Here is a 24,258-nt window from a genome sequence, read left to right on the forward strand (position 1 = left end):
AAAACCATAACCTTGACTAGACAGACCTTTGGTGACAAAGTAATGTCTCTGCTTTTTAATATGCTGTCTAAGTTGGTCATAACTTTCCTTCCAAGGAGTAAGCGTCTTTTAATTTCATGGCTGCAATCACCATCTGCAGTGATTTTGGAGCCCAGAAAAATAAAGTCAGCCACTGTTTCCACTGTTTCCCCACCTATCTGCCATGAAGTGATGGGACCAGATGCCATGATCTTAGTTTTCTGAATGTTGAGCTTTAAGCCAACTTTTTCACTCTCCTCTTTCACTTTCATCAAGAGGCTCTTTAGTTCTTCTTCACTTTCTGCCATGAGGGTGGTGTCATCTGCATATCTGAGGTTATTGATATTTCTCCCAGCAATCTTGATTCCAGCTTGTGCTTCCTCCAGCCCAGCGTTTCTCATGATGTACTCTGCATATAGCTTAAATAAGCAGGGTGACAATATATGTCTAGAGTAGCTTTAGATTCACAGAAAAATTGACTGGAAAGTACAGAGGGTTCCCATCTATCCACCATCCCCCTAACACACACTACCTCCCCAGATATCAGCATCCTGTTACATTTGTCACCTGGTACATTTGTCACCATCAATGAACCTTCATTGACACATCATAATCACCCAAAGGCCATGGTTTATATCAGGGTTCACTCTTGGTGTCTCACAGCCCATGCTGCACTGTGCTTTGTCTCTCAGTTGACTCCCTGCAACCCCGTGGATTGTACCTCACTAGGCTCCTCTGTCCATGGGAATTCTCCAGGCAAGAATACTGGAGTGGGTGGCCCTGTCCTTCTCCAGGAGATCTTCCCAACCTAGGGATTAAGCCCACATCTCTCGCATTTGCAGTGGATTCTTTACCATCTGAGCCATCAGGGAAGCCCCTTACATCCTATAAGTTTAGACAAATTTATTGTGACATGTATCTACCATTATCGTTTCAAACAGAATAGTCTTACTGCCTTGAAACCCCTGTGCTCTGCCTATTCATGTGTCCCTCCCACCTGACCCTTGGCGACCATTGTTTTTTTGCCTTTTTTAGGATATCATATAGTTGGAATCATACAGTATGTAATGTTTTCTTCCACTTAGCAATATGCACTTAAGTTTTCATCATGTCTTTTCATGGCTAGATAGCTCATTTCTTTCTAGTACTAATAATAATTCATTGTTGGATGTACCACAGTTTATTTATCCATTCGCCTGCTGAAGGACATCTTGGTTACTTTCTAGTTTTGATATGCCATTTTTAGGTGAGGAAACTGAAGCACAAAGTGGTTAAGTAGCACATAGCCATAAGTGGCAGGTCTGGGATTCAAATTTAGGTTTCATTCCAGAAATCATAAACTGAAGGGTGTGGGATCTCTCTAACATTCAACAGGTGGACCCCACCACTGAGTTGTGGACAGGTGCGACCTTAAACATAGCAGTTTATTGAGTCCTTACTAGGTTCCCAGCTCTGTGCTTTGGACCCACTTTTCATACAAGCTCTTATTTAATATCCACAACAGCACTTTGACAAATTTACATCTCCACCTTTCACGTGTGGAGAGTGAGGCTCAGAGAGATTAAGGAGCTTGCCAAAGTCACATAGTCAGTAGCAGAATCATCATAGGCAGCTTGACTCCCAGAGCCCAGTCATAACCACACTATCGACATCACTTCCCTTCCTGTGGCTCTTATTTTTCATCTTCCTTAAAGGTTACTCCAGGATCTCTGCTTCCATCTCAGGGGCACACCATCTGTTAGCCTGGGGAACAGTCACCAACCTCTTGGCCATCTCTGCAAAATGAAGAAAACTATCCTTGCTTACCTAGCAGGAGTTTGCTGTTGTTGTTCAGTCCTTCAGTTGTGTCCAACTCTTTGCAACCCCACAGACTGAGCACACCAGCCTTCCCTGTCCTTCACCATCTCCTGGAGCTTGCTCAAACTCATGTCCATTGAGTCAGTGATGCCATCCAACCATCTCATCCTCTGTCATCCCTTTCTCCTCCTACCTTCAGTCCTTCTCAGCATCAGGGTCTTTTCTAATGAGTTGGCTCTTCACATCAGGTGGACAAAGTTTTGGAGCTTCAGCTTCAGCATCAGTCCCTCCAATGAATATTCAGGATTGATTTCCTTTAGGATTGACCAGTGTGATCTCCATGCAGTCCAAGGGACTCTCAAGAGCCTTCTTCAATACCACAGTATTTCAAAAGCATCAGTTCTTTGGCACTGAGCTTTCTTTATATCCAACTCTCACATCCATATATGACTACTGGAAAAACCATAGATTTGACTTTATGGGCCTTTGTTGGCAAAGTGATGTCTCTGCTTTTTAGTATGCTGTCTAGGTTTGTCATAGATTTCTTCCAAGGAGCAAGTGCCTTTTAATTTCATGGCTGCAGTCACCATCTGCAGTGATTTTGGAGCTCAAGAAAATAAAGTCTGTCACTGTTTCCATTGTTTCCCCATCTATTTGCCATGAAGTGATGGGACTGGATACCATGATCTTAGCTTTCTGAATGTTGAGTTTTAAGCCCACTTTTTCACTCTCCTCTTTCACCTTCATCAAGAGATTCTTTAATTCCTCTTCACTTTCTGCCATGAGGGTAGTGTCATCTGCATATCTGAGGTTATTGATATTTCTCCTGGCAATCCTGATTCCAGCTTGTGCTTCATCCAGCCCGGCATTTCACATGGCGTACTCTGCATATAAGTTAAATAAGCAGGGTGACAATATACAACCTTGATGTACTCCTTTCCCAATTTTGAACCAGTCCATTGTTCCATGTCTGGTTCTAATTGTTGCTTCTTGACCCACATACAGGTTTCTCAGGAGGCAGATAAAGTGGTCTGGTATTCCCATCTCTTTAAGAATTTTCCATGGTTTGTTGTGATCTACACAGTCAAAGGCTTTAGCATAGTCAATGAAGCAGAAGTACATATTTTTCTGGAATTCTTTTGCTTCTGTGATCCAACGGATGTTGGCAATTTGATTTCTGGTTCCTCTGCCTTTTCTCAATCCAGCTTGGACATCTGGAATTTCTCTGTTCACATACTGTTGAAGCCTAGTTTACAGAGAATTTTGAGCATTACTTTGCTAGCGTGTGAGATGAGTGCAATTGTGCAGTAGTTTGAACACTCTTTGGCATTGCCTTTCTTTGGGACTGGAATGAAAACTGACCTTTTCCAGTCCTGTGAGTTTTCCAAACTTGCTGATATATTGAGTGCAGCACTTTCACAGCATCATCTTTTAGGATTTTAAATAACTCAGCTGGAATTCCAACACCTCAACTAGCTTTGTTCATAGTGATACTTCCTAAGGCCCACTTGACTTCGCATTCCAGGATGTTTGGCTCTAGGTGAGTGATCACACCATTGTGGTTATCTAGGTCATTAAGATCTGTTTAAAAAGATATATAAATATAGTTCTTCTATGTATTCTTGCCACCTCTTCTTAGTGTCTTCTGCTTCTGTTAGGTCCATACGTTTCTGTCCTTTATTGTGCTCATCTTTTCATGAAACATTCCTTTGGTATTTCTAATTTTCTTGAAGAGATCTCTAGTCTTTCCCATTCTATAGTTTTCCTCTATTTCTTTGCATTGAACACTTAGGAAGGCTTTCTTATCTCTCCTTGCTATTCTTTGGAACTCTGCATTCAGATGGGTGTATCTTTCCTTTTCTCCTTTGCCTTTCACTTCTCTTCTTTTCTCAGCTATTTGTAAGGCCTCCTGAGACAACTATTTTGCCTTCCTGCATTTTTTTTCTTGGAGAAAAAGCAGCAATTTAGTCCAGCAAAGATTTCTTGTCTCTTTTGTTTATGCCTACATAATTTCCTGGATGTGTCTCAGCCACCACACTTACCGTGTGCATTATACATTTTATTTTTTCAGGACCCATGTCATTTCCAGACATGTAGTAGAGATGCATGTAATTAGGATATAGGTTAAGCTGCTATAACAACAAAGATGACTAAAAGTACAGTTTGTTTCTTTCTTACATAAAATTCCAGGGAGGGGCCAAAGACTTATAGGGAAGCTTAACAATACTGGGGATCCAGGTTCTTTCTATCTTGTTGCTTTGTGATCCTTGGTAAATAACTTCCATCACATGATCTAAAATGGTTATATTAGTTTCCTATTGCTGCTGAAACAAAGTGCCACAAACTTAGTGTTTTAAAATAACTAGAGGGGGTGGGATGGCAGGGGACGGTGGGGTGAGAGGTGGTTTAAGAGGGAGGGCATACAGGTTGGATGCATGAGACAAGTGCTCGGGCCTGGAGCACTGGGAAGACCCAGAGGGATCAGGTGGAGAGGGAAATGGGAGGGGGGACCGGGATGGGGAATACATGTAAATCCATGGCTAATTCATTTCAATGTATGACAAAAACCTCTGCAATGTTGTAAAGTAATTAGCCTCCAACTAATAAAAATAAATGGAAAATAAATAAATAAATAAAACGAGGTCTTATAGAAAAAAAAAAAAGAGGGAGGGCATGTATGTATACTATGGCTGATTCACTTTGTTGTACAGTGAAACCAACACAACATTGTAAAGCAATTATCCTCCAGTTTAAAAACACACACACACCTAAAGCCAGACATCCTGGAGTGTGAAGTCAAGGGGGCCTTAGAAAGCATTACTATGAACACAGTTAGTGGAGGTGATAAAATTCCAGCTGAACTATTTCAAATCCTAAAAGATGATGCTGTTAAAGTACTGCACTCAGTATGTCAGCAAATTTGAAAAACTCAGCAATGGCCATAGGATTGGAAAAGGTCAGTTTTCATTTCAACCCTAAAGAAGGGCAATGCCTAAGAATGTTCAAATTACCATACAGTTGTGCTCATTTCACATGCTAGCAAAGTAATGCTCAAAATCCTTCAAGCTAGGCTTCAGCAGAACATGAACCGAGAACTTCCCAGTGTACAAGCTGGATTTAGAAAAGTCAGAGGAACCAGAGATCAAATTGCTAACATTTGTTAGATCATAGAATAAGCAAGAGAATTCCAGAAAGACATCTACTTCTGCTTCATTGACTATGCTAAAGCCTTTGACTGTGTAGATCACGACAAACCATAGAAAATTCTTAAAGAGATGAGAATACTAGACCACCTCACCTGTCTCCTGAGAAACCGGTATGCAGGTTGGAAAGTAAGTTAGAGCCGGACATGGAACAATGGACTGGTTCAAAGTTAGGAAAGGAGTACGTCAAGGCTGTATATTGTCACCCTGATTATTTAACTTATATGCAGAGTACATCATGCGAAATGCCAGGCTGGATGAAGCACAAGCTGGAATCAGGATTGCTGGCAGAAATATCAACAACCTCAGATATGCAGCTGACACCATGCTTATGGCAGAAAGTGACAAGAAACTAAAAAGGCTCTTGATGAGGGTAAAAGAGAAGAGCAGAAAAACAGGCTTAAAGCTCAACATTCAAAAAACTAAGATCATGGCATCCGGTCCTATCACTTCATGGCAAATAGATGGGAAAAAATTGGAAACAGTGCAGATTTTATTTTCTTGGGCTGTGGATGGTGACTACAACCATGAAATTAAAAGATGCTTGCTCCTTGGAAGAAAAGTTATGACCAACCTGGACGGAATATTAAAAAGCAGAGACATTACTTTGCCAACAAATGTCCGTCTAGTCAAAGCTATGGTTTTTCCAGTAGTCATGTATGGATGTGAAAGTTGGACCATAAAGAAAGCTGAGCACCGAAAGCCTGATGCTTTTGATCTGTAATGTTGGAGAAGACTCTTGAGAGTCCCTTGGACTGCAAGGAAATCAAGCCAGGCAACCCTAAAGGAAATCAACCCTGAATATTCATTGGAAGGACTGATGCTGAAGCTGAGGCTCCAGTACTTTGTCCACCTAATGCGAAGAATTGACTCATTGGAAAAGACCCTGATGCTGGGAAAGATTGAGGGTAGGAGGAGAAGGGGGGCAACAGAGGATGAGATGGTTGGATAGCATCACCGACTCAATGAACATGAATTTGAGCAAACTTCGGAAGACAGTGAAGAACAAACAACAACACTATTATCTTACAAGTGTCCTTACAGGGCTAAGATTAAGGTGTTGGCAGAGCAGCATTCCTTTCCAAGGCTTTAGAGGGTAATTCTTTCCTTGCCTGTTCCAGCTTCTAGAAGCTATCTGTATTTTTTGGCTCATGGCCACATCACTCTGACTGGTGCTTCTGTAATCAGTTTTCTTCTCTGACTTTTCCTGCTTCTGCCTTTTCCTTTATGGACTCTTGTGATTACCTTGGGCTCACCTAGGTAATGCCGGATTATCTCCCTATCAAGATCTCTAAGTTAATCACACCTGCAAAGTCCTCTATGCCATGTAATCCACAGGTTCTGGAGATTAGAAAATGGACGTCTTTGGTGGCCCGTTAATCTAACACAGATGTCTACTCCAGCTCCCTTATTCCAACCAATGGGGAGAAGGAAAGGAGAAGTCGTAACTAAGAAGTTGCTTACAAATTACTTCCATTCATACCCCATTGGTCAGAATTTACTCACATGGCTACAGATAGCTGCAAGGGAATCTGGGAAATGTAGTCTTCTGGTCATGTTTCAGTCTAAAAATTATATTAGTAAACAAAACGGCAACAAAACAAACAAACATATGCCACAGGAGTGCAATCAGGAAACTCCAGACGATAGGAAATTCTGTAGGACAAACAACCCAGCTTTTGTTTGTTTGGCCACGCTGCCTGGGTTGTGGGATCTTACTTCCCAGTCAGGGATTGAACGGGGCTGTGACAGTGAAAGTGTCCAGTCCTAAACACTGGACCACCAGAGAATTCCCTAAACAATGGAGTTTTTGTTTTTCAATTAATAAATTACAAAGGAAGAAAGATATTGAATTTAGATTTACAGGGGCTTAAAAAGATGAACCAATCACAATGTGTAAGCCCAATTTGGATCATGAGTCAAACCAACAAGTGAACAAATAAAAACATATCTGAGATAGTTGGAAATTTGATTATTGTTTGGATATTTGGATTTAAAAGGAATTACTATCAAGTTTTTAAGTAGCCTGATGGTATTGTGCTTATGACAACAAAAGTTCTGATGTTTTAGAAATACATAATCAAATATGCACAAGTGAAATGATATAATGTCTGGAATTTGTTTCACGACAACAGGATGGGAAAAGGGGGACAATACATGAACAGGTCAGCTTTGGATATGAGCTAATGGCTGTCAGAGCTATTAGCCAGGCTCTTAATGCTGCTATGTCTCTTTCTACGTTTGAAAAGAAGAAAGTGAAGTCGCTCAGTCGTGTCCGACTCTTTGCGACCCCGTGGACTGGTAGCCTACCAGGCTCCTCCATCCATGGGATTCTCCAGCCAAGAATACTGGAGTGGGTTACCATTTCCTTCTCCAGGGGATCTTCCCAACCCAGGGATTGAATCCGCGTCTTCCGCGTTGGAGGCAGACGTGTTAACCTTTACGTTTGAAGTTATTCATAATTTCAAAAAAACTGTAAAAAAGAGGAAGAAAAAATTTTGGTTAGAGAGGGAATAAGAGGCAGAGGAGGGGCTGAATGTACAGGGAGCATATTTGATGGGTCCAGCAAGACCCCAAGCCCAGACATCTCTTTCCATGTTCTTCCCACCTCCCTGGCCTCTGGGACAAGCCACTGAGCCCCCAAGCCCAAACAGCCAAGGAGGGACAGTGAGACCAGAGACTTCTGAGCCTGGTGAATCAGGGGTCAGATGTCAGGGCAAAGGTGGCCACCTCTTGACCACAGAGAAACCAAATCAATGCCAGCCCCTGGTGACCTTACAATTGCCCATGTCCAGCACATGGGAGTGTCCCTGCTTGGAGGGCATGAAGTGGGGACAAACTGATCCTTATCTATCCAGAGAATCCTAGAAATATAAAGGGCCCTCAAGAAGCCATCAAATCCTTTCCCCTGTCTCCAAGATCTGGACATCCAAGAGCTGGCCAGATGTGTAGAGCCAAGAGAAAAGAGTTCCCATCTCAGGGCCTCCATAGCTAAGACTTCATGAGCCCTGAGCAAGTTGCCTAGAACCCCGGGCCTCAGATTTCTACACTATACAGCACGGATGAATGTTGTTACTGGTGTTGGGGTGGGGCAGGGCCCCTGGCCACTGGGCTGGAAGCTCTGCTGGACCCCAGCCTTTTCTGGGGCTGCCTTTGGCAGAGCTGCCTCCTCTGGCCTCTCCCAGCCCCCACCCCCCGCCCTGCCTGCACCAGCCTCGCTGCATCTGTCATCAGCCTGCTCTGCTCCCCTCCCTGGGCCAGACTTTGTTTGGGGGCGACTGGCAGGCTGCCCATGTGCATGGTGGAGGCGGCAACACCCACTGCGGCAGACAAGGCTTCACGGCTATATGGTTCCCCACGTTTCCAGCAGCCCTGCTCCCGCCGTGGCCCCTGGCTCCAAAAGGTTCAGAGCCCAGAATAACCAGGCCAGGCCCCGCATTGCCCATCCTCACCCCACCCACTGCTTACTCAAAGTTTCCATCCAAAGGGAGAGCTCGTCAGGCAAAAATAATTCCCAAGCCCCTACTGAGCACCATGAGATGGGCCTCGCTCAAGGATGCCACAAGCCTTGGCATATTGATCCCTTACAATCCAGAGATATGAGCACTGGGAGTAGTCACGTTTTACTGCTAAGAAAGGCAAGACTCTGCAAGGGAAGTGACTTCCCCCAAGGGAAGTGAGGGGCAGTGCCAGCATTTGAGTCTTTGTCCGTCGGACTCTGAAGTCCAGTGGAGGTGTTGGGAGCACAGACCCAGGCACCAGTGACCCAGTCTCTGTGCCAAGCAAGAGCAGCACCATATTCTCCAAGGCCAGGTTCAGACAGGGCCTGAGAGGGCCACACCTTCAAGCAAAGCCGAGGACTGTGACATTCACGGCCCCCCACGCTCCTTGGAGTGGGGACTTCAAGTTAACTGCCCTTCCAGTCTGAGGAACAGGCTTCCACAGCTATGCTGAGCATCCCCCTCATTCAGGGTTCCCTTTCACTCACCCCTGCCCTGCTGGGCCAGGGGACAGATCAAAGGACAAGCCTCAGCTCTGCATGCCAAGAAGGGAGGCCCAAGAGAGAGGCGGGGAGGCCAGGCAGGCAGGGACCCCCGGCCAGACTCCTTCCTGAATGGGAGTAGAGACAGGAGTCCAATGTCTCTCTCCTTGTCCAGAGAGTGAGCCCCAAGTAGGGGTGTGGAAGGATTCAGGGCCTGGCATCCCCAAGCACAGCAAACACTCTGGTTTGGGCTCCAGTCCAGCCTCTCTCTTCTGTACAAAGTCTCTGTCCTCCTCCTGCAAGCCCTCCTTACACCACTCTCTGCCCTTGACTGAACCCATTGTCCTACCTGGGAAATTAATGGGCTTCACCTCAGAAGGGGACCCCACTTATCCTTCTGGAGGCCCTCAGACCACAGGTGTCAAATGACCAGAGGAACCCCAAATAGTGTCAGCCACATGGGGACATCCTCTGGCCTGGCTTGGGCTGGTCTCTAAGCCTAGAATGTCTTTCTCTCCAGTAATCCTACTGGGCAACTCTGCTCACCCTCCAACACCTCAGGAAGAAGGATTCCCACACATCCTCCTTGGGGCAGTCTTCACAGCTATCCACAGGAGAGTTCCTTGCCCCTTTGAGGGGTGTTTTGAGGATTCATTCATGGGTCTTCCTCTTCCCACTAGATGGAACTCCCAGAGACCCTGTCTGAATCAGCTTCAGATCTTGCTGCATCATCCAGCTTGGAGCCTGCAACCAGAGTGGGTGCTTACGGAACACTTAAGGAATGGAGGGAAGGGGTAGGCCGGTTGGGGCACCTAGGTCATAAATTTCTTGCCCAAACCAAAGGGGACGGGAATCGAGGAGGCTTCATGGAGCAGGGCAGGATGTAGGGCAGAGGCAGATGACAGATGTCCAGGGCAGCTTGGGTACCAGTCATGAGACTCTCTGCCGTCTGTCTCTCTGCCGGGAAACCCCTGTCCTGGGCGCCACTGGCCAAGGGTGGGCAGGTTTGGGGGAGAGAATCAGGCCTCCACCAGGCGCCTGACCTCCCCTCAGAGGCGTGTGGCTGGGGCAGCTGCTGGGGGCAGCAGCTGGTGTCTGTCCCTGGAGCCCAACGGCTGTGTGTGCTTTAATCCTGGTTCCTTGGAGCCCCCAGGCTGGCAGGTGGGCTGATTAGGCAGAGAGGAGGCAATGGGAGGGGGTGGGGAGCTGAGGCCCTTCCCCAGACCCCACAGCTGCCCACTGGATACTGCCACGTGTGCCGGCCCTGTGACCGGGCCCCCCATCACTAGCTCTCCCCTCAGCCCAGAGCTGCTCCTCCTTCAACCCTGACGTGGAGGCCTGGCCTTCTCTCAACAGGAAGACTCAGCTTAAAAAGTTCAAAGTAGAAACTGCAAGAAAAAGATGGATGCCAACATCAATATACCCCCTTAATATCTTTTTTTCTGGGTGGAGCAGGGAACATCCAGGCACATAGGTGGAGACAAGTGTTTACACTGAGACAAAGGTAAAGATGTTGTTGTTCAGTCACTAAGTTGTGTCCAACTCTTTGAGACCCTGTGGACTATGGCACGCCAGGCTTCTTTGGAGTCTTCTGGAGTTTGTTCAAGTTCATGTCCATTGAGTCAGTGATGCTATGCAACCTTAAGTCAGTGATGTATCTACGGTACCTGGCCTAGAATATGAGTATGTGGGACACAAGAGTGTTCCGTAAGGTTGGTGTGCGCAGTTGTAAGGTATACCTGTGTGCGAGGAATACATGGAGTGTGAGGTATACACATTGAATGTGATGTGTAACGAGTGTGAGGTGGGCATGGGGTAAGAAGCATGCACAGTGTGGGTGACACGTCCTCTATGTGGGATATAGAGATGTATGAGGTGGGCCTGGTGCGGGCGATACAGACAGAATATGAGTCGCTCATGCTGTGTGCGGTGTGCCCAGAGGGTGAGATGCCCACGGAGGGTGAGGTCCATGCAGTGTGACAGACGTCCTTGGTGTGTGACGTGAGCACAGCATGAGGGGTGTCCACAGACGCCTGGAGTAACGGCAGTGAGGGCAACGGTCCTTCCGAGGAAATGCGCCTGGCAGCTCTGTCCTGGGCCCAGACACTGGACCACTGGCGCAGCCTCCTGTGTGCTGTCGTAGGCAGAGGAGACAGACGGACGTCTGGATGTTCACAGATCCTTCTGTGCAGAGAGTGGAGGGTGACTTGGAGAGGCCTCTTCCCCGACCTTCTGCAGCATCCACACCATCTTAGCTCAAGGACAATGTGCATACTTTGGTAATAGTATTTCTTGTGCCTGACTTAAATCTGTGATGCTTCTAAGTTAAACTTGCATTTTAAAAATTATTTTTGAGAGTATATTCGGTGAGGATGGTGAACTCTCCTTTCATGAAGTTCTCCTCACCCCAGGAGCCTAAAGCATTCAGCCTGGAAGGCTAATTAGCACCTTCCAGAACCCTGCCTGCATTAGCAGGTCATTAAGCTCTTGTCACCTTATTTGTGCAGTTTAGTAAACCAGAGCGAGTTTGTACTTCAGACTTCAGGAACGTGGGTCCACATAGACCTCTGTGCTCACCTCTGTGACTGAGAAAGGCTTTAATTCCATAAAGGATAAGCTTGAAGGGCAAGGGATGGTATGAGTGAAATCCTTAGGTCTTTCCAGAAGCCGAGCATCAGCGGTTCATAATCTGGGCCTCAGCTTTCCCTGCCTCAGTTAAACAGTCAGGGCTCCCATTAATTTCCCTTACCTGGCTTCTCAGGGCTTGGAGAAGAGCCTGGAGGTGGGAGGTATACCCAGAGACTGAGGTGTGCATGCAGTGAGGTGCACTTGGCACTTGTGAGTTGGGGCAGGCAGGGTGAAAAGCTGTGTGGCCTGTGGGGATATGCCCTTCCCTTCCCTCAGTGCCAAGCTCTCTCCCACGCCTTCTACCCACTCTGTCAACACGCAATGCCTGCTACACGTGTTTCTGTGTGAATAAAGCGTCACATCCTCACCTCACTCTGTCATTACAAGTCACCCATCCAAGCCAACCCCAAGCCCCACCTCACGCCACCCTCTCACCCTTAGCCTGCCTACACAGCATCAGACCTTCAGGCCAAGGGCTCCTAGAACAGTGGAAGCCACACCTGTCTCTTCCCCAATGAATCATCTGCTCCTGGCGGAAGCAGTTATCCTGAAGAAGATACTCAATGGCGATCTGTTCTCCCCACCCAGAACTTTCTTCCCCAGATGGGCATGAGACTGGCTCCCAAGCCTCTTTTACCTCTTCACTCAAATGTCACTGGGTCAACCTGACCCCTGTGTTTAATTCTGCCCTGGCGCCCCAAGTCCACTCACCCTGCTCTGCTTTTAATATCTCTGTGCCTCCTAACCTACTCCATGATTAACTTATCAGTGTGTTTATTGTTTAGTCTACCTGTTAGATTGTCAGCTCCACAAGGGCAGGGAACATTGACTGTTTTGCTCTCTGCTTATACTTCCTGGCACAGAAGGTGAGCTGCATAAATATTTGCTGAATGAGTGAACAAATCACAGAGAGGATGACTGGCAGTGGGCATACGCCCCCACAGTGCACACACCACTCCACGAAGCCCCACCCTGCACACACGGGGGTGCGGGTTACACCTGTCATTTGTGGTCTCCCTGTCCCCTTCCCTGTCCAACTCCTAGTTGGACCCCTTTGCTCCAACTCCCAGTTCAACTACTAGACTCCCTGTTTGCATGTGGGAGGCTGGGGAGTACTGCAAAGTGGGAAATATGGCCACCTGTGGAGGATCTCTGGGACCCTGACCCTGAATCTAGGACTGCATTTATTACTGTCCTCATCAACCCAGACTGGCCTCAGTGCAGGACTAGGGATCTCGTTGGCAGAGACAGTACATGGTTATCGAGGTGGATCCAGGGGCAGGAAGGGGAAGCTGGGAGACAGAGAGGGGATCTGAGGCTGGCCGTCCCCCACCTGGCCCGCTCCTGTGTTCACCCTCTGGCCCTGTGGTATGTCTCCTCCCCCAGCAGATACATGGCCTGTGCCAACCCTGGGGGAAGAGGCCACAGGTCCAGCCTGGGCTAGGGCAGGGTGCTTGAAGACCGGGGCAGGTGCAGGCTGGATTGGGTTTCCAGAGGCTATATATATATATAAAGGCTGCCGGGTGCCCGGGAGCTGGCCGCTCCCTGAGGGTGCAACTCTGTGGGGCCCAGCCAGGCATGCATTCCTGCCCAGAGGCCGGCTCTCCATTTATAGCCCCAGGCAGGCAGGCCGAGGGAATTGAGGAGGGAGGACTGGAAAGGGTGAGAGAGAAAGGAGCCCTCCCTCCCTACCTGCTGCCAAAAGAGCCCCTCATTGTTAAGACCAGAAGCAAAGCTCGGGCGGGGTGAGGTGTGCCCTTGCTTCACATCACACAGCCCACCACTCTGCTTAGCCTTGAGATGGAAGGAGAGGTGCTGGGGGAAGCCCCCTCCATAGGTCCCTCAGTCCATTGCTGTTGGCCTCTCCCAGGACACGTCCTTGACTAGACTCTACAATGTAAGGGCTTGGACTCTTTCTGCTTCCAGACTTGACTTCCTTTTCCCTCTCTACCCCCAAGCCAGCATACAACTCAAAGGTCCCAGGTCCCTGAGCAGACACTTCTCCCCGATCTTTTGGCAACAGGGGTGGGACGGTGGTGTTGGCAAACCTTTGCCAAAAGATGTGGTGGCCTGTCCAAGAGAGTGACCCCAGGCAGGCATGGGGGCCAGCCCTGGAAAGGTCTATAAAGGTCACCAAGTTCAGTATTTCCCAAGCTCTTCAAGCAGCATAAGCCTTGCAGCAAACAAAATCCCACTAGGAAGTCTAATAGAAAAATGGCATCATACCCCCAGAATGTGTATGCATTTTAAAACCATGCTTCCTAATTTCCAAAGAAGACGAAGCTACATATCAAGTTAAAAACTGTCAATGGAGTTTGGATTTCTAAGCCAAAAGAGATAAAATATTAAATGTGTTTGGTAAATTTGAACATACAACATTTACTTATTGTAAAGGCACCTTGATGACAGCCCCGAGGTGGTTTTTATGAATGCAAAACACAAAAAGCAAAGTTGTGATCATTTAAGTCTAAGAATCCAACATATTTCTGTGTTTTCTTTGCTTGCTCAGGTTTGAGAAGAATCCAGATTTGCATGAATAAATGGCTTGAAGAGCTTTACCTGGAAATCTCAGGGTACCCTTCAATTAAGGAGTTTGATTCATTCATCCAAGAAACATTTATTAAGTGCCTACTATGTGCCTGCCTTCCCAGGTGGTGCAGTGGTAAAGAATCTGCCTGCCAACACAGGAGACCTGGGTTCAATCCTTGGGTTGGAAAGATCCCCTGGAGGAGGAAATGGCAACCCACTCCAGTATTCTTGCCTGGAAAATTCTGTGAACAAAGGGGCCTGGTGGGCTACAGTCTGTGGGGTCGCAAAGAGTCGGACACAACTGAGCACACACACACACACACACACACACACACACACACACACAATGTGCCAGGCATTCTGCTGAGGCTTGAACCAGTGGGAAGAAATATTTATTTCAAACTAAATTACTAATTTGATAACTATTCACATTCCTCATTGTAAATGTAAGTCAAAGGAAAAGACTCTAGTTTATTATAAGCACCAAATCTTCCTATAGTATGCTATGACAATATTGCAGCAGGCCATGCATATTTGATGAACTAAAAGATCATGCTTCAGGCAGGTGGACCTGAGTCTTGCCTGGGAAGAGTGACCCAGCATGAACATCTAATCATGTATGCGACTATCCTGTTGAAAAGAAATACAAGCAGTCTCATTAATGACACTTTTCAAGATGTTCAAATATATGCATAGAGATTCAAGGCTCTGAGGCCACGCATTCAGTCATTTGACATTTATCAAGTTCCTACTATGTGACAGCCACTCTGATGGTTTCAGAGAATACCATGGTGAACAAAGCATCCTTGACTTCTTGGGGCCACATCAATCAATGAGCGAACCAACTAAGAAGTTAAGAGTGGCTGTGCTAAGAAAATGAGCAGGGGGACATGACTCAGCTACCATAGTGAGGATGGTCAGAGACATTCCAAGGAGGCAAGTTTGGGCTGAGACCTGATATATAAAAAGCAGCCAGTCTTGGGAAGGGCTTGGCAGAGAAGCAGAAGTATGAAGCATCAAGGTAGGACCATGCTCAGAGTGTTGGCAGACAGGAAAGAAGGTCAGGCTAGCACAGAATGATTGAAAGGGATGATAGGTCCAGGCACAACTGCAGAGACTGGCTAAGGCCAGGTCATGTAGGGCCTGATAGCCCAGGTGAGGAGATGAGAGTTTATTTGAAACACAATGGGAAGCTTTACGGAATTTGAAGCAGGACAGAAATATAATCCCATGTACATGTTTAAAAGATTATTCAAGCTGCTGTGTAGTGAATGGATCCTACTGAGACAAGAGTGGAAGTGAGAGGAGGAACCAGGAGGCTATGGTGGGCATCCAGGCCAGCAGTGTGGCCATGTAGTCCAGGATGGTTACAATGGAAACGCAGAGACTCAAGGGATGTCTTAGAGGTGGAGTGGTCAGGCCACCCATGGGCCCAGACCTCCCCTTTTCACTGCAACCTCACAAACCCCCTCCCTACTCGACCTTTCTACCTGGATGTTAAAAATGCATTTCAAATTTTTTGCCATCCTGGACTCTGGGTCTGCCACCCACAAACCTGCTCTTCTCCAATTCCATTCTTCCAGGAGTCATCCAAATTTCTCTTTTGTCTACATCCAATAATAAATAAATCATGAAGATTCCATTCCAGTGGTCAGCATTATGACCACCCAGATCTAAGTCAGCATCACCACTCACTTGGATTATTTCAGTGGCCTCCTAGTTGGTCTCCCTGCTGTGACTTTGCTCTCCATAGCCAGCTTGCTCCTGTTAAAATGTAAGTCAGACGGTAACATTCTTTGCTTCTCAAGCTTTCCGGTGACTTTCCATCTCAGAATAAAAATCCTTTGCTCCCTCTCTGACCCCATATCTTACCACTCTCACATTTGCTCATTTTGCTTCAGATATACCAGCCTCCTTCATGTACTTTAAAACTGATACACAGTCCTGTCCCAGGACCTTTGCACGTGTTCTTCCTTCTCTCTGACTCCAGATAGCTGCTTCTGCCCTCCCTTCATTCTGGTCTCTGCTCAAATGGAATCAAGCTAGAGAGGTCTTCCCTGACCACTCCACATAATGAAATAATCTCCACCACTTTTTTCCCTGTTTTGCTTTATTTTCCTTCATAGAACTTACAACCTCCTGACATCATACATTCCCTTACTTATTTATTATCTGCCAACCTACCCTACAGTGTGAGCACCATGAGAGCAGAGCCTTGGTTTTGTTCATTGCTGTATCCCCAACACCTAGACCAGTATCCGGTACATCATGGACACTCCATGAGATGTGCTGAATGAATAAATGAAGATGGTGGTATGGAGTGAGAGGAGGTGAGCACTTCCTAAAGGGGGACCTTCGGTACTACTACAAGTGGCAGAGAACTAAAGAAGATAGGGCTCCGAAAAACAAGAGAAGGAATGACTTCTCAGAGCGCAGAGGGCCAGTTTGGACAGCTTCCAGAAGTTAGTGGGAAAGGAACAAGGATCATTCTTGCTTATATCTTTGGGCTCCAGGAGGAGAGACCCAGTAGGGGTGTCTGGTCCAAGAGATTTCTAGCCCAGGTGTTGAGAGGAAGGTATGGATTGCAGCTTCAGGAGGAGACTGAGCCGCCCTACAGGAGTGGAGATAGAGCCCACCCCAGAGCTTGTGAGAGCCAGAGTTCCACCAGAGGCTGCCTCCTCCTTCTATTACCAGTCTTTCCTGTGGTCCTGGCTGGGGAGAAATGCCCTGAGGCCTTCCCATGGAAGCCTAGCCCTAAGGCTGCCTTGGCCTCCGTCGACTGCTGGGGCCTCAGTGCCCCAGCCAACAGCGGAGAAGGCCATAGGGAGCACAACTTCCAGCTGTCCAGCTGGCGTCGACGACAGAAGCAAGCCCTCTTGTTAGTATATCCTTGTACCTCGGACTGAGGGCTCCCACATCTTTGCTCTCTTTAGATTCTCACCACCACCGCAATCGCTCTGAGAGATCGCTATTGATATCCTCAGATTTACAAAGTGGGGAAACTGAGGTTCAGAAGATGTGACTTCCACAAAATCACACAGGGAACTGTGGGGTTCCGGTCATTGGTCAGCAAACTCCGCTCTCAAAGACTCCACCCTGAAGTCGGGTTCTCAGGCGGTCTCGGCGTTCTAAGCCTTTGCGCAATGAACTTGCCCTGCGCAGCACTGCGCGCGGTGGAGGCGAGCCCAGAAGAGACGGACGTTTTTTCCCCCAGCAGAAGAGACATCGCGTCCGAGATCCGCGCTGGACATCTCCCTGCGGAAACGCGCAGGTTGAATTGGGCAGAAGTTTGCCTCCTTCCCTCCAGACTGGGACAGAACCTGAGTTTGGAGAGATTGGCAGGAAGCTTTAGCAGCGATCATCGATTCCTGTGTAGATGCGGCTGGGTTTCCAAGCGAGCAGAGAAAATGGGTCCGCAACCCTTTGAGTGAGTCCCTGAGGCAGGAGCTGACCAAGCGGCTCGACCGCAACGTTCAGTCTCAGGTTCCCCCACTGGGACTGGGTCTTATCTCCCGTTGCTCATTTTCCTGCCTCTGACTCTAGCTTTCTGCTCCCTCAATGTCTCAGCCTCTTGGGTTTACCGCTCACCGTCTCATCATCTCAGCTTTGAGTGTACCTCTGCGTTATCGCCTTGTGTCTCTTTCCAAATCTCTCCCGATCTGATTTCTACCCCTATCCTGCTCTGGATTCCCACAAATCAGTGGACTGAGGGGACCCCAAAGTCAGCCCGAAGATAAGCGCGCGTTGCCAGCGTTTCCCGCGGAAACACGAGGAGTCCAGTGCTGGAGAAATTTGGAAACAGTGTGCCCGGGAGCCAAGTGCAGTTGCGTAGGGCTGCCAGCCTCTGCTGTCCTCCCCGCCTGGGGAGGGGCCCGAGCGCTCTCGCGCGGGTGTCAAGGGGTAGGGGGCTGGCCAGTCTCGGGCCCCTGCTGCCACCCTGGGGATCCCAAGCTCCTCCCCGCTCTGTTCCTATTGGCCTCGGGCGCCCCCGCCCCTAGCCGCTAGCTCGGGCTCGGGGGCCCTTAGGCTACTACGGGATAAATAGCCCTGGGAGCCTGGTGTGAAGGTAGGGGTGGGGAGGCCCCAGGGCGCTGCCGCGGCTCTCCTCGCCGTCCGTCCCTCAGGCGGGACAGGACCGGGGAGGGTGGGGAACAGCTGGTTATACATTCAGACCCTCAGTGCTTTGCTATCTCACTGCCGGGGCTCCAGAACCGCAGCAAGTTTCTGGCAACACTTGCCGCTGCCGCTGAGGCTGGGCAAAGCCAGGACCGCGCCGTCCCCCGCTGGGATATGGAGCTGCTGTCGCCGCCGCTCCGCGACGTAGACTTGACGGGCCCCGACGGCTCTCTCTGCAACTTTGCAACAGCGGACGACTTCTATGATGACCCGTGTTTCGACTCCCCGGACCTGCGCTTCTTCGAGGACCTGGATCCGCGCCTCGTGCACGTGGGCGCGCTCCTGAAGCCTGAGGAACACTCGCACTTCCCAGCAGCCGCGCACCCGGCCCCGGGCGCGCGCGAGGACGAGCATGTGCGCGCGCCCAGCGGGCATCACCAGGCGGGCCGCTGTCTACTGTGGGCCTGCAAGGCGTGCAAACGCAAGACGACTAACGCCGACCGCCGCAAGGCTGCTACCATGCGCGAGCGGCGCCGCCTGAGCAAAGTCAACGAGGCCTTCGAGACGCTCAAACGCTGCACGTCTAGCAACCCAAACCAGCGGCTGCCCAAGGTGGAGATCCTGCGCAACGCCATCCGCTATATCGAAGGCCTGCAGGCGCTGCTTCGCGACCAGGACGCCGCGCCCCCTGGCGCTGCCGCTGCCTTTTACGCGCCTGGCCCGTTGCCCCCCGGCCGCGGCGGCGAGCACTACAGCGGCGACTCGGACGCGTCCAGTCCGCGCTCCAACTGTTCCGACGGCATGGTAAGGCCAGGACCCTGGGCCAGAGAAGTGAGGGCAGCTCTTGGTATATCAGGAATGTATTTACCAGAGGGCGAGGAGCTGGGTGCTGCTTGCTGTCTCTCCCTCTGGTGGGAGGGTTGGGCGGGGAACCTTCCAGGGAGTGGACCCCCGGTGCCCCAGGCAGCTGTCACTGGGGTGGCCAAGGGCTCTGGGGATGCACAGGAGGGATACGACCCACCAGATTGGGGGCACTGTTAGAACACTGCTGCGCCGACACGAAGATGTGCTTTTTCTCCTCTTAACCCTATTGCCGAAATGCAGATTTGTGCTCCTGGGTGACTGTCTGGCCTCTCTTTGGCCCATGCCTGCAGACAGCTCCTGCCCACCCTTGCTCCCCAACCCAGACAGATCCGGGCCCGGAACTCTCGTGGCTGAGATTTGGGGAGTTGGGGAGTCGGGGAGGGGGCGGCTGCAGGGAGTGGAGCTCCCGCCCCGCGCAGTTCCCAGGCCTGACTCGGTCGCCCTTTCCGTTTGCAGATGGACTACAGCGGCCCCCCGAGTGGTGCCCGGCGGCGGAACTGCTACGACCGCACGTACTACAGCGAGGCGCCCAACGGTGCGTATTCGCGCTTCCTTCCCACATGCCCTTTGGAGCTACGCTGGCTTCTCTTTATCTAGGACCTCCTAGCCCCCATTCTGGGAGATAGTACCGGGAATGAAATACTAAGCATGTAGTTCCCTCCTTTTTCATCCTAAAATTTCGTGGGATCCTCACGAATTCCGGCCGGCCCTCAGTCTCCCCGTCTGCCCCAAAGCATTGAGCTCGGAGGTGGGAGACTTGTGCACCCTGCATACTAACCTACCCCTCCCCGCGCAGAACCCCGGCCCGGGAAGAGCGCTGCGGTGTCGAGCCTCGACTGCCTGTCCAGCATCGTGGAGCGCATCTCCACCGAGAGCCCCGCCGCGCCCGCGCTTCTGCTGGCCGACGCGCCGTCGGAGTCGTCTCCCGGCCCGCAGGAGGCGGCCGCCGGGAGCGAGGTGGAGCGCGGCACCCCGGCCCCTTCCCCCGACACCGCCCCTCAGGGCCTCGCGGGCGCGAACCCCAACCCGATTTACCAGGTGCTCTGAGTGGTTGGGCGGCCGCATCGAGGGGGCGCCGCTGCCCACGGGCCCGAGGGATGGTGCCCCTAGGGTCCCTCGCGCCCAAAAGATTGCGCTTAAGTGCCAACCCCCTCCTCCAACAGCGCTTTAAAAGCGACCCTCCCGAGGCAGGAGAGGCAGGGGAACTGTTGTGTTTCCGCCTCCCGCACGCCAGGGCAAGGACTAGGTCCTTCCCCACCCCCCCACCCCACCCCCACTCAGCGCTCTTCCCTGAGACCCGCTGTGGTGGCCGTTTGATGTTACTCCGTGGGCCGGAGCTGACCCTTGAGGAGCCAGGCCCTTCCTCTTTCTCGCCCCCTCCCCCATGGGGGGTGGGACCCACGCAGGCCTAAGCCCCGCCCCCAAGACCCCCGACCGCTTAAAGGGGCGCGCCCCTCCTTTCGGGAGCCCACTGGGGACTTCAGCTGTTTCCCGCCTCTCCCTTCCCAAGTGTAACAAGTGTAACGGTAACCACTCCCAACCCCCACCCCCCACCCCCGGTTCAGGACCACTTTTTGTAATACTTTTGTAATCTATTCCTGTAAATAAGAGTTGCTTTGCCAGAGCAGGAGCCCCTCGGGCTGTATTTATCTCTGAGGCATGGTGTGCAGTGCGACAGGGACTTTGTATGTTTATACGGCAGGCAGGCGAGCCGCGGGCGCTCGCTCAGGTGTTCGAAATAAAGACGCTAATTTATACCGCGGTGGCTCCGGCTTTCGCTTGGGTTGGGGACTGGATTTTGACAGCGAGGGAAATCCGCAAACTGGGCCAGCTGTACCGCAGCGACCCCTGTAGGCGGCAGACGGACTGCAAGGGGGAAACTTGGGGCCTGTGGGAGGGAGCGGTGTGTATGTTTCCATTTTGTGAGGAGGTTCTTCTGACCGTAACAGCACGTCACAGCACACAGATCAGTAGTTCTCATGTCAGGATAGATATTAGAGCGATCTGAGTAGTTAATAAAAGGTCCATGAGATTCTGATTTAAAGTATCTGCCCCCCAGATACCCCCAGCCAGGTACTGGTATTTTTCAAAACTACTCAGTTGATTCTAAAGTGCATACGGTTGAGAATCACGCCCCTCCAGATGCAAAGACTGAAGCCAGGTATGGTGTCCAGAAGAATCCCTGGAAAATTATGTCCCCCAGATGCCACTTGAAATCCTCGTAGGTATGATAAATAAGGTGTTTACAGCATTATGAGGAAAAACGAAATGAGTGTGAAGGGGTACTTCCAGGCTCTCGGTAATAGGTGAAATCACAAGGGGCGGCATGGAAGGCCAGGCAGGCACAGACACATCTCCTGTAAGTAGCCCGGCACTTACAGCATCTTGGCACTGTCGGATCTCATAAGAAGACAGGAGTCTAGAGCCTGCAGGGAGAGGGGAGCGTGCAAACCTGCATCGCCACAGGTGGCATCAGTGCTGGTTTCAAGCTATAAACACCCTGAGAGCTGAGAAGGGGCCACTGATTTAGTCAGGGTGCTGGGGAGGGCTTCCTGGAAGAGGTGCCACTTGAACTGTGTCTTGAGAAACAAAAGAAGATGACACATGCACAATGACACAGACCTCCCCTCACACACACACACACAGGGGACACACATACTCAGGGTGCACACGTACACAGGGAACGCACACACATAGAGGTACCTCTGGGAGCACACCCCGAATGGATGGCTTGGCAAAAGTTCAGCCCAACCCCAACCCCAATTCACATACACTTGTCACCAGGACCTCAATGTCTCCTATAATCCCACTCCTACAAATGTTTTTTTCCCCTGAAAACCTTACAGGCCCACTTTCAAGGGCTCTTCTCACCCAGGAAGGGCAGGTGTGGAGAGTGCTTGGGGAATGCAGGCAAGACATAATGGCAGAAGGAAGAGCTGGGGTTCTGCTCTCTGCTCTAGGAGAGCCTCAGCTCTCCCCAGTGCAGGGCCCCTGGGGAGCCACCCAGGGCTCTCCACTGCTACTAATGATTCTCCACTTTTCATCTGGCTGCTACCCCAGATTTGCCTTGGGGATACACTCCCTTGAGACCTCTTGGGGCTCATTCGTGGATTCATTCATTCAAAAGATGCCAGATCCCAGGCTGGGTGAAGACAGAGACTCGTGGACACAGTTCTGACCTTGGGATGCACACAGACATTTTGGGAGGCTGGATCTTTTAGCTGCTGGTTACATGGTGATGAATTAAGTGCTAGAATGGGGATGTATGTGAAGAGGAATGCAGTAGGAACAGAAGGTATGGACAGCAAGCAGACCCTAAGAAGAATCTTGAAGGAGTTGGCCAGGAAAGAGGAGCCAAAGAAGGATGCTCCAAGCTGAGGTTATAGCAAAGGCCAAAGACCCAGAGGTGACAAAAAGTAAACTATGCACAAGGGGACAGAGGTGTGATGGGGAAAAGGCAGAGGTGGGGCCACAGTGGACCTCAATTAGGCTTTACCCTGAAGGCCATAGGGAGCCATAAAGGAATCTAACCAGGGGAAGGATACAAAGAAATCCATATTTTAGAAAGACCAGTCTGAGCTGGAAGAATGGATAGGAGGGAACAAGACTTGAGACTTGTCAGGAGGCCACCAGGGTTGCTCAGAGGAGACATGGTGTGGCCTGAACTGGGGTAGTGACTGGGGATGGGAGAGAAAGCACAGGAATAGAGACAGTGATGCCAGATAAAATGTAGGTGTTGACAGGACAACGGAGAACCTTGAGGGCAGAGTTCCTACCTTCACACAGCTTAAAGAGGGAAACAGCCCCTAGACAGAGACTCAAGTGATGTTAGAAATAGTGGGTATACCATAAGGAGTAAAGGGAGGCTGCAGTGAGAGATGATGATGGGGTATGAGACAGTAATCCAGCAAATGGAGGAGGAGGCGGAGCTTCTGCACTAAGGAACCAGTAGCCTAGAGGGCTATGCGCTCCTGTATACACACGGCTCCAGTAGCCTATAGAGAGCTAGTGTGCAATTTGAAAGGGGGTCTCTTCTTTCCCAAGGACACTGTCCTGCACCAGGGTTCACGGCTAGGGACAGAGAGCAGGCAGGACTTCGGCCCTCACTCACTTCCGCGGCCAGGTGCACTGAACTCTTCAGAGCCTTGTGTCTGGAGGCCCCGAGGAAGGAGGGAAGGGGAGGAGCCAAGGGTGACTCGGCTCTGGTTCGCTTCAGGGTGGAAGGCGGTGCTGTTACAGAGACAGAGACCTCTGGAGAAGAAGAAGCAGGCATGGGGCACACTTAGTCAAGGACACTTCGGTCACAAGTGACAGAAACCCAATGCAAACAAGGTTAAGCCTGCAGGGGATGTGTTGGAAGGACAAAGGGCCATTCACACTAAGGGAGCAGGGCTGCAAGCACCACAGCACCCATGGACCTTGAGAGCTGGGACCAGAGCCCCTCTTGCTCTTTGACACACTCCCTTCTTGCCTTCTCTCTCGCATGGTCCATATTGGTTTTCTGCAGCGACTCAAGAGAGTTACCTCACCATTTAACTCCAGGTTGAAAATTCCCAGAAAAAAACTTCAACTAGATCAGCTTAAATCATGAGGCAGGATTTGAACCCAGGCAGAGAGGTTCTAAAGATTGCATGCTTAGCGGCCCGCCCTTGAGACTCTGAGGAGGAAGTAAGGAGAGAGGAAGAGAGTGTGTCAGGATGCAGGGGAGTAGCTAGATAGCAGCCACCAGAGTGGCTCAGACGGTTAAGAATCCGCCTGCCAATGCAGAAGACCTGGGTTCAATCCCCGGACTGGGAAGATCTACTGGAGGGGCCCATGGCAATCCACTCCAGTATTCTTGCTTGGAAAATCCCATGCACTGAGGAGTCTGGCAGGCTACAGTCCATGGGGTTGCAAAGTCAGACATGACTAAGTGACTAACACTTTCAGCTAGAGACTGAATCACCCCATGGATGATGGGATTTGAGGTCCCCTCCTGACCTGTTCTTCATCTCAGTTCCCTGGGCAGAGCCAGAGGTGGGGGACATCTAGTTGAACCCCATTTGCAGTGTAGATTAAACATCCCTGTTCTTGGGGCCATTTTCACCTGGGCTGGATCTGAGGAGACACTGGGCCATGCTC

At 50.1% G+C, this 24,258-nt stretch overlaps 1 protein-coding gene across 1 annotated transcript; it reads left to right on the forward strand.

The window, feature by feature from the left end:
- The first annotated feature begins 18,236 nt into the window (after positions 1–18,236).
- MYOD1 (myogenic differentiation 1) lies at positions 18,237–20,894 on the forward strand. The gene is made up of 3 exons (XM_020904784.2): positions 18,237–19,077; positions 19,594–19,672; positions 19,934–20,894. The coding sequence occupies exons 1-3, from the start codon at positions 18,448–18,450 to the stop codon at positions 20,182–20,184; spliced, it is 960 nt and encodes a 319-aa protein (XP_020760443.2). The 5' UTR covers positions 18,237–18,447; the 3' UTR covers positions 20,185–20,894.
- Positions 20,895–24,258: the final 3,364 nt, after the last annotated feature.

This window comes from Odocoileus virginianus, chromosome 10 (genome assembly GCF_023699985.2).
Source record: "Odocoileus virginianus isolate 20LAN1187 ecotype Illinois chromosome 10, Ovbor_1.2, whole genome shotgun sequence".
NCBI classification, from domain to species: Eukaryota; Metazoa; Chordata; class Mammalia; order Artiodactyla; family Cervidae; genus Odocoileus; species Odocoileus virginianus.

What these genes read in the sequence shown, in the direction of transcription:
- MYOD1 (XM_020904784.2), top strand. Translation starts at nt 18,448, where the DNA reads ATGGAGCTGCTGTCGCCGCCGCTCCGCGACGTAGACTTGACGGGCCCC. An exon ending in CCAACTGTTCCGACGGCATG is followed by an intron (nt 19,078 to 19,593) that starts GTAAGGCCAGGA and finishes TTCCGTTTGCAG; the next exon opens with ATGGACTACAGCGGCCCCCC. An exon ending in CTACAGCGAGGCGCCCAACG is followed by an intron (nt 19,673 to 19,933) that starts GTGCGTATTCGC and finishes CTCCCCGCGCAG; the next exon opens with AACCCCGGCCCGGGAAGAGC.